We start from the raw sequence: 13,081 nt of genomic DNA on the forward strand, positions 1-13,081 counted from the left end.
GAAAACTCCTGTTTTTCAGGGCTGTTGCATGTAGCTGATTTAACTAAACGCTCTCCCTGCCATGGGAAAATGAAGATGGTTATGTGGGAAGTAGTACAGACCACAGCATTATAAAAATATCTGCTATCCAATTTATATCTCTTTAGCCTTTGGTGCCTCTACAGCTTTCAGACATAAAGGACTTTAAAAAGCAATATAACCAGCTGATAGCCTAGTATATAAGCAGATGATAGCCTAGTACCTGGAACCTGGGAATGTGATACAGCACCCGTATCACCTGACACTTGTTAGGCTAGCTGTCATAGCACTGCTGTAGCAATTGTGTGTCTGTCAAATCAGAACATTTGTATGCTGAAGTTTACACCATTTTGTCCCCAAACAGCTTGATAAGATTTAATTAAGGTTTAAGATGTAGGCCAACACTCATACCAAAAATTTTGTACGCTTTCTGTTTTTTTTTCTAGATTAATTTTTAACTAGATCTGTTTCCTGACTGAATCACTCTATGATCACTCAAATAAAACTTCTATCACAGTGAGCTGGAAGGATTGGTTGGGAAATAGAACCGTTTCTCTTAGAAATGGTGACTTACGCTGGCTTAGATACTTCTGAAATTATAAATAGCTGTTTTATTTATTCTCGTTATTTTTCTTATCTAATTGGAGTAGGTTATTCAGAAAAAATAGTGTTTTGTTGAAATAAAAAAAGCATTGACTTGATGAAAGATGGGCAAGCTGAAGTTCATATTCAAAGTCTTCAGTATTTTCATGCTGCTGATATCAACAAAGAATTTCAGAGAACAATCCATCTTTCAACTCTGTAAGAAGCCTTTTTATTCCGCAAAATGGAAGTTGGTCAACTGTACAGTTGGACCAAGTAGTTCAACAGCTTACTGATGAAGTTGAAGACTTAGGGGAAGAAAGCTGTGCATTCTGGATCTGTAGCAGAAACTGACATCCATGGTCTGACAACATGGAAAATTTTAATTGGTTAAAATAAGCTTTGAGAGAAATTCTAATGCCCAGCAATCTTAGAAAGTCATAAGCAGTCTGTCTGTCAGAAGGTTAATTACAGCCTATTCAGCAAAATCTCTTTTAAAACAAATGAGAATTGGTTTTGTTCTGTTCCAGATGATAAATCAGAATGTTTAAACTTCACATTAAACTTCTAGTGCAGATTAAAAGTGAAGGACAGGCACTGCCTGTTCTGTGAAAGGAAAGCTGTGTGTTACTTGTATGAAGTGTTTGTAAACATGACATTTTCTGAGAAGGGCAGCATTTTCTTTGATGCCTGTAAATTGTTATTATAGTAAATGTCCCAGCTATTTTTTAGAAATTTGGTTAAAACAAAATTGCTAAAAGCATAGCAAGTAGTCAGATGTGCTCTAATGTGTGTACAAAGCCATCACTGACTAGATTGTGTTTGCCACTAAATTATTATTTTAAAATACAGGATTAGGGTTATAATACTTGAATAAGTTTCTTGAATAAGGTGGCCAGATTTTATCAGTCCACGTTACTTATATTCTCAAATCCAAAGCAATTGTGATTGTTCTTTCTGCTAGCTACTCAGTACTGTATAGGAGAAGATGGTGGTTTTTTAAATGTATGTGGTGTATGCATCAGAGACAGTTTGGAATAGCCTTTCTTATAATTATTTTATGAATCTGAAACATAAGTCAAAACAGTATTTTAAAAGTAAGTGTTAGGCATTCTGTCCATTATGCATTAATTTTTTCAAGGCAAAGTTTTATTTTGCTAATGTTTCTTTTGTGCCAGACTATCCACATGCAAAGCATTTTTCTTGGGAGAAGTATTTGGAGGAAACCAGTTCATTACCTGCACCTGCAAGGGCTTTTAAAGTGGTGAGAAAATACTTAAATTTTTCTCATGCTTTTAAGTGCATATGGTTAATTAAAGAAGAGAATACATATATGATGTTTTTATGTTAATTAGTTGCATTATAGGAGGTTTATTTCTATGCAAGCTCACTGAAATCAGATAATTATTATTAATAATTACTATTAGTTTATTATTTTAATTGTTATAAATGGAATTAAATGCTACAAAATACTACTAATTCAACTGTAATTTGCAATGGGAAATTACTGTCTAGCTATTAGAAATAATGAGTTAGCTACTGAGTCATCATATTGTATCTTGAACATACATATTTATATCCCTACATTTTAAGTGGTGTAATACAGTGAGAACATAAAAATGACTGTAGGAGGTCAGGCTGGTTGACCATCTAGTCCGTTCTCTGCCACAGTAACCACAGGGCAGTTTATTATGTTTATTAGACTTCTTCTTCTGTGAGCTTCTGGATGGGGCATATGGTCAGCATCCAGATACAGCTCCCAAGCTTAACTATGATTTTTGTGTAGTCTGTTCTTTTACTTCAGGTTAGTATTTGTTAGTTTCTTTCAGTGACACCTATCTTCCCTGTCAGTAGTGAGCTCTTGGGATTTTCAGTGAGGATGCAGAAGGCATCACTGATAGGAGCCAGCATCAGGTAGTTGGTAGCCCCTAGCCCCTTGCTTCAGAGCACTCAGAAGTTGGTTTCCCTGAGCTTTTTTTCAGATTAGACACAAATTCTGAATAACACTTTGCTAAGGACTGAAGTAGCGACAGCAGGAAAAGTGGTGCTTATAGTAGTTCCAGGGGTCATTAGCTCACCAAAATTTATTTTTTTTGTGCAGTTTGTCCCTGCACATCCTTTCTTCTTATTAATGTGTCTCAATACTACATTCTCAGCAAGAATCAAGGAAGTATTTGATTATATCTGAGAGGAATAGTCCTTGGCAAAACAATGGAGGGCTGTGACCTTGAGTACATCAAGCTAAAAGCAAATCTGTTAATTTTCTTTCCAAGCACACATATTTTAACTTCTCCCTTTGCCATTCAGGGAATTGCCACCCCACAGGGCTCGGGGTGGGAATGCCTCACTAGCTGGCCCGAAGATTCCTCCATGCAGCAGGATCCAGCTGGCTGTGCCTGCACTGGGAAACTAAGCAGGGACATGACACAGGCATGCAGGGATTGGTAGCATTTAACTGGGAGAGTGCTAGCTGGTATGGCTCAAAACTGATCCAGAAACTGTACTAACAGACAGTGACTGGGTATGGTTTAGGGGATTAGCATGGTTCCAGGACCAGCCGCAGAAAATAGTTCAGATGAGGCTATCCATCTGGCTTTGAGGATGGAGAGGAAGGAGATCTTGACAGTATGGGCATCAGCTGTACTCTGCCTTTTGGTTTCAGAGCCAGAGGAAATCCCTTCTCTGCTTTCTGTACTAATATAAATACAAATTATGATAAAAGTAAGAAAGCATATTTAATGGGAATAGAATGGTAATTGCCTTGGAATTTGGATGAAGTCTTTCTGAGACAGTCACCATATTTTGTACTGTATTATGGGAGAAAACAGTTCCTGTGCTTCAGCTATGAAAAAAGCATTGATTTTCTGGAATGTCATGATAGAAAGTCTTAGGGGGACAGAGATATTATTTTCCTGGGAATCTAAAATAAAAACCTTAATATGTCTTGTACATGTATTCCTTTAAAACAGAAATAAATTTTGCTTTAGATTTCATAGCTGTATATAAGAAAGATAAAATGTGATACTCCTAGCATAGCCAACTATTTTGACAAAATAGTATTATGAAATGGGTATTTGGCCCTGTTTGTTCTGAGTGAATGTTTACTGTCATACTATGGATTACTTATGTTTCCACTAAGAGACTGAAAAAGGGCATGTGATCCATGACAAGAAAAAACACACTAAAAAGAAAAATATGTTTCCTGTAGACAATTACATAGAAGTTTCATTCTATGAAGAAGTTTCATTCTATAACATTCTGCTGTTATGTAACGTTTCATGCAATACTACACTGAAACTGATGGCAAAAGACCAAAATCTCTGGAATAATTTTTCTGGAGAGTTTAAGGAAAACAAACAAACTGGTTTAAAATAAAGAGCTCTAGTTGCTTGCATGGAAGGTTTGAATGGAGAATCTGGTATCCTGAAGTAGTTATTTGCTTTTGTAGTTTAATAAAATTGGTTTGAATTATCATTTTATATTTGGATTTGTTGGAGAAGGGCAGATTTGAGAAAGTGAATGCAGGAAGTTTTCTATGGATTTTACATACTATACAATTGTATGAGGGTGTTGAGTTTTTTCTTCTGTTTCACAAAATTCTTATTTTTTTTTTTTTCTAGAAACCTTCTCATGGCTTTCAGAAAAATATGAAACTTGAAGTGGTTGACAAGAGAAATCCAGTATTTATCAGAGTAGCAACTATTGTAGATACTGATGACTATAGAATAAAAGTAAGTTTCTCTGTCTTACTATACCATCCTGCTTGAGTTTCTGATGAGTACTTAGAAAAAAACAAAATCCTATAGTTGTAAAATTAAGCAAAAGAGTGATTTAGTTGTGTCCTTCTAAGCTTTTGCTCATTGTTTTCACTGATTAATATGCATATAACTCCTTTGGAAGACATTGTTCTGCTATCCTCTAAGTTGCATTTGCTGACATAGGTAATAAGAGAGAAGAAATGAATATGTTGTGAAATTGTTTTGGGAATAGTTAATGTAAAATAGTTGTCTATTTTATTGAGAGAAATGATGATTTAATAATCAAATGTTGAAGGGCTGCTATGATATTTGTATTAGGACTGGTAAAATATTTGGCCTGGTTTAACTGAACCTGTCTGTGTAAAATTCCAGAGAGAGGAGAGAGATAATACAAGTGAGATATAAAAAATGAACCCTGATCTCTTGTGCCTTGTCAGTAACTTCCGCAATTCTGAAGTTTATAGTAATTATGGACTTTAGATTGGATTCATTTCAGATAATGTATTTTTAACAAACTACAATTTTCCAGAAGTTGTATGCTTGAATTATTTTTTGTTTTATTGTACAAAAGCAGTTTACTCAGTGAAGCCCTTGACTGTTAGGACTGACATATGCCAGATATCCAGTTAGATGGAGATGAAAGGTATTTGTGTTTGCAGTTGCTACAGGTTTATTAGGCATACCTGTATTTCAAGCAGGAAATGCAGCTGACATTCCATTTTGAACCTAAATTAGTCAGTGGTAGGGAGTAATCAGAAGTCACTTTCTACCTAAGCATTAAGTTGGTCATTAAAAAAAAATGGGGGGGAACCCTCTCAAGTCTAGTTTATTAATACGATAGGATTTGTAGCTTCTTGAGTGTTTTTTTTAATTGTCTCTAGAGCGTATGTTGAACGAGTTCTGTTTGAGAATGAGTGTGTGTACATGAATATGCACATGCATGACAGATTTCTTAGGAGTACAGAGGTTAAGAGCTGATACATTTAGCTTTTGTCTGAAAAAGATATATACCACGTACTGGTGATTTTCTGGGATGTCACACACTTTGTTTTCTCTTCAGCTTCAACTCCTTATCTTGTATGGTCTGATTTTAATAAGATTGTTACTTGTGTGCTGTTTATTTATTTATTTATTTTTAAAATGACAGAAAAAAAAGGCAGAATTTCATGCTTCATTTAAGTATTAATGTGAGAACTGAACTTGTCTTGCTTTACTCTAAGGATTTGAGCCTGCTGATGTAAGACCTGGTAAATAACTAAATGACACCTCTCTCTTTACTTCACTGAAAGTGTATCTGAGTCCAGAATTTAATATCTATGTATCTTCTCTGTAACACCCATAATTTTCTTAAATTAACTTGTCTAACAGAGTTAGCATTTCTAGAGATTACTCAGGGAAACTGATTGTATAGAGAATCTTTCTCATCTAAAATGCATTGTTCTCTTTTTTAATTTTAGGTCCATTTTGATGGCTGGGATAGTATTTATGATTATTGGACTGATGTAGATAGCCCTGATATCCATCCTGCAGGCTGGTGTACAAAAACGGGACACCCTCTTCAACCCCCACTTAGTAAGAGAAATCATATTATAATGTAGAGACGTTAAAAGGCCTGTGTACCATGCTAATGTTTTTTCTGCCAGTGCTGTCCAAGGAAGAGTAACAACTAGGATATGCAAAGTAATGTAAATGTGACATTTAGTGCAAAATCAACATAATTTGAAATGTCACTAATTAATCACTTTTTCATAGATAGTTTTACTGGTCCTTACTATAATCGAAATACAATGTTTGTCTGTGTGTATAAGAACTAGAGTCAAAACCTGAAGCATTAATAAAGATCTGTTGTGTGAAATCCAGACCCTCTTGAAGCCAGTGATGAGAATGCTGTGGTACTTCAGTAGGGCCAGGGGATTACTCTTAAAATCTTCTGTCTACGTCCTCTTGAAACTTAGTGTGCTTTTAGCACAGAGGAGTCCAGACTGCACTGAGAAGGTGCTCCTTTCAAGTGCTGTGTCAAATCCTCAAAACCAGCTACCTTTCTTTTCATCTTCAGCAGAGCAAAGAGACGAAATGCTGCCCATGCTGAAGATGAATCAAACAGAAGCATAGTACCAATAATAATACTGTCTTCATCAGCTTGCCCTCTCCGTGGATTTCGCTTTGCTTGTTGAAGAAGTGGGAGGTCTGTCATTAATGAGACTGGAGGTTACAGGGAGAAGACACTTTGGTGGTAAAGATAATCCAGCCTGTGCCACTGTATTTCTAGATAGAGTTAGTGAAAACACACTAGACAAATTTTTGAACAGATGATTTTTAACCAAGTGCTCTTTTCTGGGCTTACATTATAGGTACTTGACTTGTGACTCTGAGGTATGGTTTGAGTAACTGCTGAGTGTTCACAGCTGTAACTGAGATTGGAAAGAGCTGTGCTTGAAAAATAAGAAATGCTGAACAACGCTAAGTACTTTGAAAAGTTGAATGCAAAATAACAGGGATAAGGCACACACAAAAAGTGTGAATGTATTACCTGAAAATCTCTGTACCTCAGTTCAGCATTTCTAAAATGTCAAGAAGAAATGTTTCCTATCAAGAGTGCGATCAGAGTATATTCATTAGTTTTCTGAGCACTCCAGTGGTGCAGTGATGACTGCCTGTTAGGAAGTTAATCATTCTGCCTTCAAAGCAGAGTCTGAATAGAGCGCCGTAAGTGCCAAAACACAAAGTGAATAATGAGGGGAAAATAGGATGCTGCGTCTCTGCTTCTTAAATTGGGATGTGCATCCTGTATACTCAATGAAGGAAGAGTCCAGAGGGAAAAAGTAGTATGTGGCCACATAAATAAAAGTTCTATCATACAGCAAAAAAAAAATAATAAGTTTGTGACATTTCTATTACCTGTGATTGAAGAAAAATTGTTTTAACCTAGGTGGGAGTGTAAAACACATAACTTCATTTTGTTGGAGGTGTTAAAAGAAACAAAACTGCAGATGTCCTTCACATAGAATATGTCATTTCCTTTAGGTGGTCACAAAGGAGGAGCCACTGTTCATCTCTTCTAGTATGCAATTGTAGGAAATGATATTTTGATATTAGGTTAGTAAGAGAAAGGAAGATGGACAATATGACAGAAGGGGAAGTAACCATTCTTTAAATAGAAAAAGAGTAGTTCACTGCAGGAATACTATTAAAATTGGGTGATTACTGAATAATACATTCTTCCAAACTAGATTTGGATGATTACTGAATACTATATTCTTTCTACAGTATGGCTTTGTGTTATTACTGTATGATAATAGTATAGAATGTAGAATAGCATAAGAATATTAATATTGTTTCCAAGGAAATTTTGTTTCTAGCACATGCCTTCTAATTACATTATTTTTTATGCTTCAATGACTCTTTACCAAAAAAATCAGCTTTTTTTTTTTTAAGGGTTCACACAAGTGTAGATATTCAACAGAACAGAGGAAAGTATTTTATATTTAGATGTTTTGATTTTGTTCCAGTAAGCTTTTCTGTATTTTGGGACATGTTTTTTCTATGTTGTGCATAGAATGAGTGCATAGCATTATCATTGGATACAAGCAAATGGGAAAATTAATATAATACTGATTCCTTAAGAAAAAGAAAAAAAAAAAGAAAAAAAAAAAGAAAAAAAAGCTTTTTTTCCAGCTTTAACCTACATTTTATCTTGCCTGATTTTGAGCACTTCTGAATTATATGAAGAACTTTTTTGTCTTGCTATGAAAATTGTATGAAGGAGTACTGGACTGTATGAAGGAATATTTTGGTGGTCAAGTTACTGGGTCAGTTTTCCTGAAGATCTGGAGACAGTTTGTCTTGACAAGCCAAGTCCTAAAGAAGTTCCTTGTAGAAGCTCAGATTCTTTGTATCTGGATGTGCAAATAGGAATGGAGAAGTTACTGTAATATTTTTTGAACACTCAGCAGATGCATTTTCCAATTCTACGATAAGTGATAAGATGAGTTTTCAAATAAGGATACTGCTTTTTTCTTTCTTTTTTCTTTTTTTTTTTTTTGTCCAATTTCACTTATTTCTACAGGATCCCAACTGATCCAGTTGTCAGTCTGTCTGCCAGTAAACAAGCAACACATAAATGTGATACCACATTATGTCTCATTATTGACAAGACTGCATATCTTCAAGCTACATGTGGTAGCTTGGTTATCTGAACCTACCCGTTCTTCCAGAATTTTCCTGTTTATCTACTTTGTTTCTGGTTGGAAGTGTCTTACCTTACTTAGTCATTCCTTGTAAGGAGGCTATTTCATACCTGGGTTGAGAGAAGGTCAACATGGACAAAAAGATTGTCAGTTTTGCTATACTGAGATACAGCAACCAGATAAATGTGCAGAAAATATTTAAGAAAGCAATAGATAAAGTAGAATAGTGATATCCTGTATTGTTCTGTAGTCACTCACAATGTAAATCCTTTCATTTTATTTGCCTCCTTAACTGTTACTGGTCACTGAGTCGATGTTTTCATGGAACTGTATGTCACAACCCATAGGATCTTGAATTACCATACACTTGTTGACCCCTTCAGAGATCTGTAATGGGACTGTGAGGCAGGACTGTCCTTCACAACAGCCATTATAGCAGGTTAACTCTTCCTCTGAGTCCACTAACTTGGTATGTTATAGGCATCAATTTTGAATAAATGTAGAAAATATAACATTCTATTACACCCATTTAAAGCCTAGAGAAGTCTTGGGTCTTGGGTGTAGTTACAGTGTTGTAACATTAGCATAGGTGGCATTTGTTAAAAATACTTCTGGACATGTTTTGAATGTTCATAAGTCTATGGGACCAGACAGAATTCATCCAAGGGTACCGAAGGAGCTGGCAAAGTGCTTAACAAGCCATTTTCAATAATTTACCAGCAGCTCTGGCTAACTGGAGGTTCCAGTTGTCTGGAGGTTAGTGAATATACAGTATACAAGAAGGACAGGAAGGAGGATCCAGGCAATTACAGGCCTGTCAGTTTGACCCTGGAGACACGGAAAGTTATGAAGCAGATCATCCTGAGTGCCATCACATGGCACGTATGGAACAATCAAGTGATCAGAAGCAGCCAGCATGGGTTTATGAAGGGCAGGTCCTGCCTTACTAACCTGGTCTGCTATGACAAGATGACCTGCTTAGTAGATGAGGGAAGGGTTTAGTAGATGCTGTTTACCTGTACTTTAGTAAAGCATTTGACACCATCTCACAGTATTCTCCTGCAGAAACTGGCTGCTAAAGGTTTGGACAGGTGTACAGGTCACTGGGTGAAGAACTGGCAGAATAGCCAAGCTCAAAGAGTCATAGTGAATGGAGTTCAAGCCACTTGGACGCTGGACACCAGTGATGTTCCCCAGGGCTCAGTATTGGGGCCAATTTTATTTAACATTTTTATCAGTGCTTTGGATGAGGGGGTTGAGTCCACCCTCAGTAAGTTTGTAGACAACATCAAGTTAGGTGGGATTGTGGATCTGCTTGAGAGTAGGTGCTCTGCAGAGGGGTCTGGATAGGCTGGATCAATGGGCTGAATCCAGTTACATGACATTCAACAAGCCTAAGTGACAGGTCCTGACTGTGGGGCATAACAACTCCATGCAGTGGTATAGGCCTGGGGAAAGTAGCTGGGAAGTTGCCCAGAAGAAAAGGACCTGGGGACTCTGGTTGACAGACAGTTGAACACAAGCCAATAGTGTGCCTGGGTGGCTGAGAAGACCAATCCCATCCTGGCCTGCATCAGAAATAGCCTGGCCCTCAATACTAGGGAAGTGATGGTCCCTCTGTACTCAGTAGTGGTGAGACCACATCCCAACCTGACCTAGAGGGAGGTGACCCTGTCCATGGCAGGGAGGTTGGAATTAAATGGTCTTTAAGGTCCCTTCCAACTCAGACCATTCTGTGATTCCATGAATACTGTGTTCAGTTTTGGGCCCCTTGCTACAAGAAGGATGTTGAGTTGCTCACGTGTGTGCAGAGACTAATGAAGCTGGTGAAGGGACTAGAAAACAAGACTTAAGAGGAATGGCTGAGGAAATTGGGGTTGTTTAGCATGGAGAAGAGTTTGAGGGGAGACCTCATTGCTTTCTATAGCTACCTGAAAGAAGTTTACAGTGAGGAGGGTGTTAGTCTCTTTTTCTCTAGTGACAAGTGATAGTATTTTTAGTATTATTTTCAGCCTTTGTTTTCACCTCTTGCTTACTGGAAAATTCAAGCTGAAAATGGAGGTCAGTACTCATTATGAACAGTTCCCTGTCTTCAAGAACAACGGAGTATCTGTGCTCTTGCAAAACAACCAGGTAGTTAATAGGAGATAAATTTGAAGTCTTACAGTTCCTTTAAGAATTACATTCTTTATACAGATATAGCTCTCCTGTAGAAACTTACTTGGAGTAATTTTATTTCTCCAGTGGAATAGATTGTTTGAATCTCCATCATGCTTTTGCAAAATGCATTTTTAACTACATTAAGTTTTGTTTACTTATTTCTTCTTCATGTTTAATATGATACTCTAGTATCCCTGCATATTTAATGTAACTTCTAAAAACTAGACAACTTTTGTAATTTCGTATGTAATTTCCCCTGACATACAGGTCCCTTGGAGTTAGTGGAAGCGTTAGAGCATGGAGGGTGTCCCACAGCAGGATGTAAAGGAGTTGGGCACATTAAAAGAGCAAGACATATCGGCCATCATAGGTATGTGCTGTGAAACTGATTTTATTCAATTTAGTAATGTGTGCACACATTTTTTTCTAATTGCTGATCACAAGAAAACAGATCCAAGCTGGAAAAAAATACTAAATTTTGTAAACCTAAATATGCAATGATTTCAGTTGCCATGGTGAGCCTGCTGAAATAAACATTAGCAATCTGTAACTTCATTTCACCAGGGTGTGCCAAGATAAGATTTGTTAAACATTGTTTTTGTCACAATTGATAGATTCAGCTTTTTTTTTTTTGCTTTTTTTTTTTTTTATGGCTCGGATGTTTTTGTTCTGCTCAGTTGGCAGGGGTGAGGGTTTGCTTGTTGGATTGGAAAAATACTGAAAAGAAAAATTCCAACTGATGTTCCCAAATTACAGGCTGAACAACTTGCTTTTTATACCTGTTTTTTCTGAAGATACTTTTGTTGAACACCTTCTGAAATTTAATACAGAAATGTGAACATCCCAGGCTCTCCTGGAGGAGAATTGACACAAAGAGCACAGTTGCATGGGAGAATGGATCAGGGCATGGACAGACAAGGACAGAATAAATGGGAATATTTACTAAGTCAAAATGCTACTATTTTAAAAACATTTACAATATGAGATGAATCCTGGATGTTTCAGTACATGGAATACAATTAATACAACATGTTGGAAATTAAATATCTTAAATAGCATCCTATAACCTTTTAGCAAATCAGTTTCCAAAAATTTTCTTGGATTTTTTTTCCATTATACAGTCATAGGATCCTCTAATGTCATGTCATTTTGTGCTTTCTGCTGTCATATGGCTAGAGGATTGTTCTTTGCTAATGTATCTGTTTATGGTTTTCAAGAATATTATCAAATTACCATGATTCAGGAGAGAGCACTGCAATCTTTTTTGCATTTTTGGTGGCAGAATTATGTCCTGCTGGCCAGAATTAGGTTACAAGGTTTTGATAGCATATCACCACTGGTTCAAGTCATTACTCATCCCTAACAAAGATAACTGCCAGCAAAATCCACTGCATGTATGCAAGTTTAATTTGCAAAAGGCATCTTTTCTTGTAAGAAGCTCTTTCCTATGTACAGCAGAGGCATTGTGTTTGTGTATTAGGAGGCAGAACAATCTTTATCTACAGGAAGGGATGTGGCTAGGATAGCTCTGGTAAAAAAACTGGCTGCAGTATGAACTGTGTTGTTGATCTTTCAGTCATGATACAGACCATGTCTGTCTTGCAGATTATTCTCACCTTTTTCCTTGTCTTTTTCTGTCCGTGTTCTTTTTTTTATTATTATTATTTCATTTTTTCTGCCTTCCCTTTTGAGAAGCTTTGTTGACCTTAATCAGTAGGCTTAAATAATCTAGTCGGTGCTTAAGAGGTACCTGTTCTCTTTTTAGAGTTGCTGAAAAAGGTTCTTGGTTGCTTAACTGAAACTTGTTTTATTTCATATTCCAGTAGACTGAGTCTTGTATGATTTATTAATACATTTGATGTGTAAAGCAATAACTTCAAATTCAGGGTATTATCTTCCTTAACACGTGCTATCTCAATTACTTAAAATCATGTGAACATAACCAGTCAGCCCAAGGCTGAAACTTAAAAGAAAAAGAAAAGAAAAGAAACTGTAGGTGAATGTGTCAGAAAAGTTTTTCATTTGTGAGCTTCCCTCTAAATAAACTTTGGCATTAAAACTTCTAATGTTTCACAGGGAAAGGATGAGTAAGAGGTATGTCTAGTTAGTTCATGTATTCTTTGCTTTTATAACTAGATTTTTCCATGCTATTTAAAGTTATTATACTTACTCATACTGAATACTGAGAAAAGTAATAAACTCATGGCAATGTATTGTGTTTTATTTTTACTATAGTCTTAGCAATCCTGTTATTTACATATTTACATGTTAACTGATAGTTCTAAGGGATAAAAATATAATGTAAGGTATTTTTTTGATCATAAGACAGAGAAATTTGCTGCTAAATAGAAAATAAATTAGCACTATAAATACCTT

At 36.3% G+C, this 13,081-nt stretch overlaps 1 protein-coding gene across 16 annotated transcripts in view; it reads left to right on the top strand.

Annotated features, from left to right (window-relative positions):
* L3MBTL3 (L3MBTL histone methyl-lysine binding protein 3) overlaps positions 1-13,081 on the top strand; it is an 88,791-nt gene that overhangs the window by 52,812 nt on the left and 22,898 nt on the right. For all 16 annotated transcript variants that reach the window (XM_083832534.1, XM_083832540.1, XM_083832544.1 and 13 more), the window contains 4 exons: positions 1,779-1,864; positions 4,221-4,331; positions 5,816-5,930; positions 10,973-11,075. In XM_083832534.1, the coding sequence (XP_083688660.1) occupies positions 1,779-1,864; positions 4,221-4,331; positions 5,816-5,930; positions 10,973-11,075 (415 nt within the window). The remainder of the gene's footprint in view (positions 1-1,778; positions 1,865-4,220; positions 4,332-5,815; positions 5,931-10,972; positions 11,076-13,081) is intronic.

The sequence above is a fragment of the Anser anser genome (assembly GCF_964211835.1).
Source record: "Anser anser genome assembly, chromosome: 3".
Lineage (NCBI taxonomy): Eukaryota > Metazoa > Chordata > Aves > Anseriformes > Anatidae > Anser > Anser anser.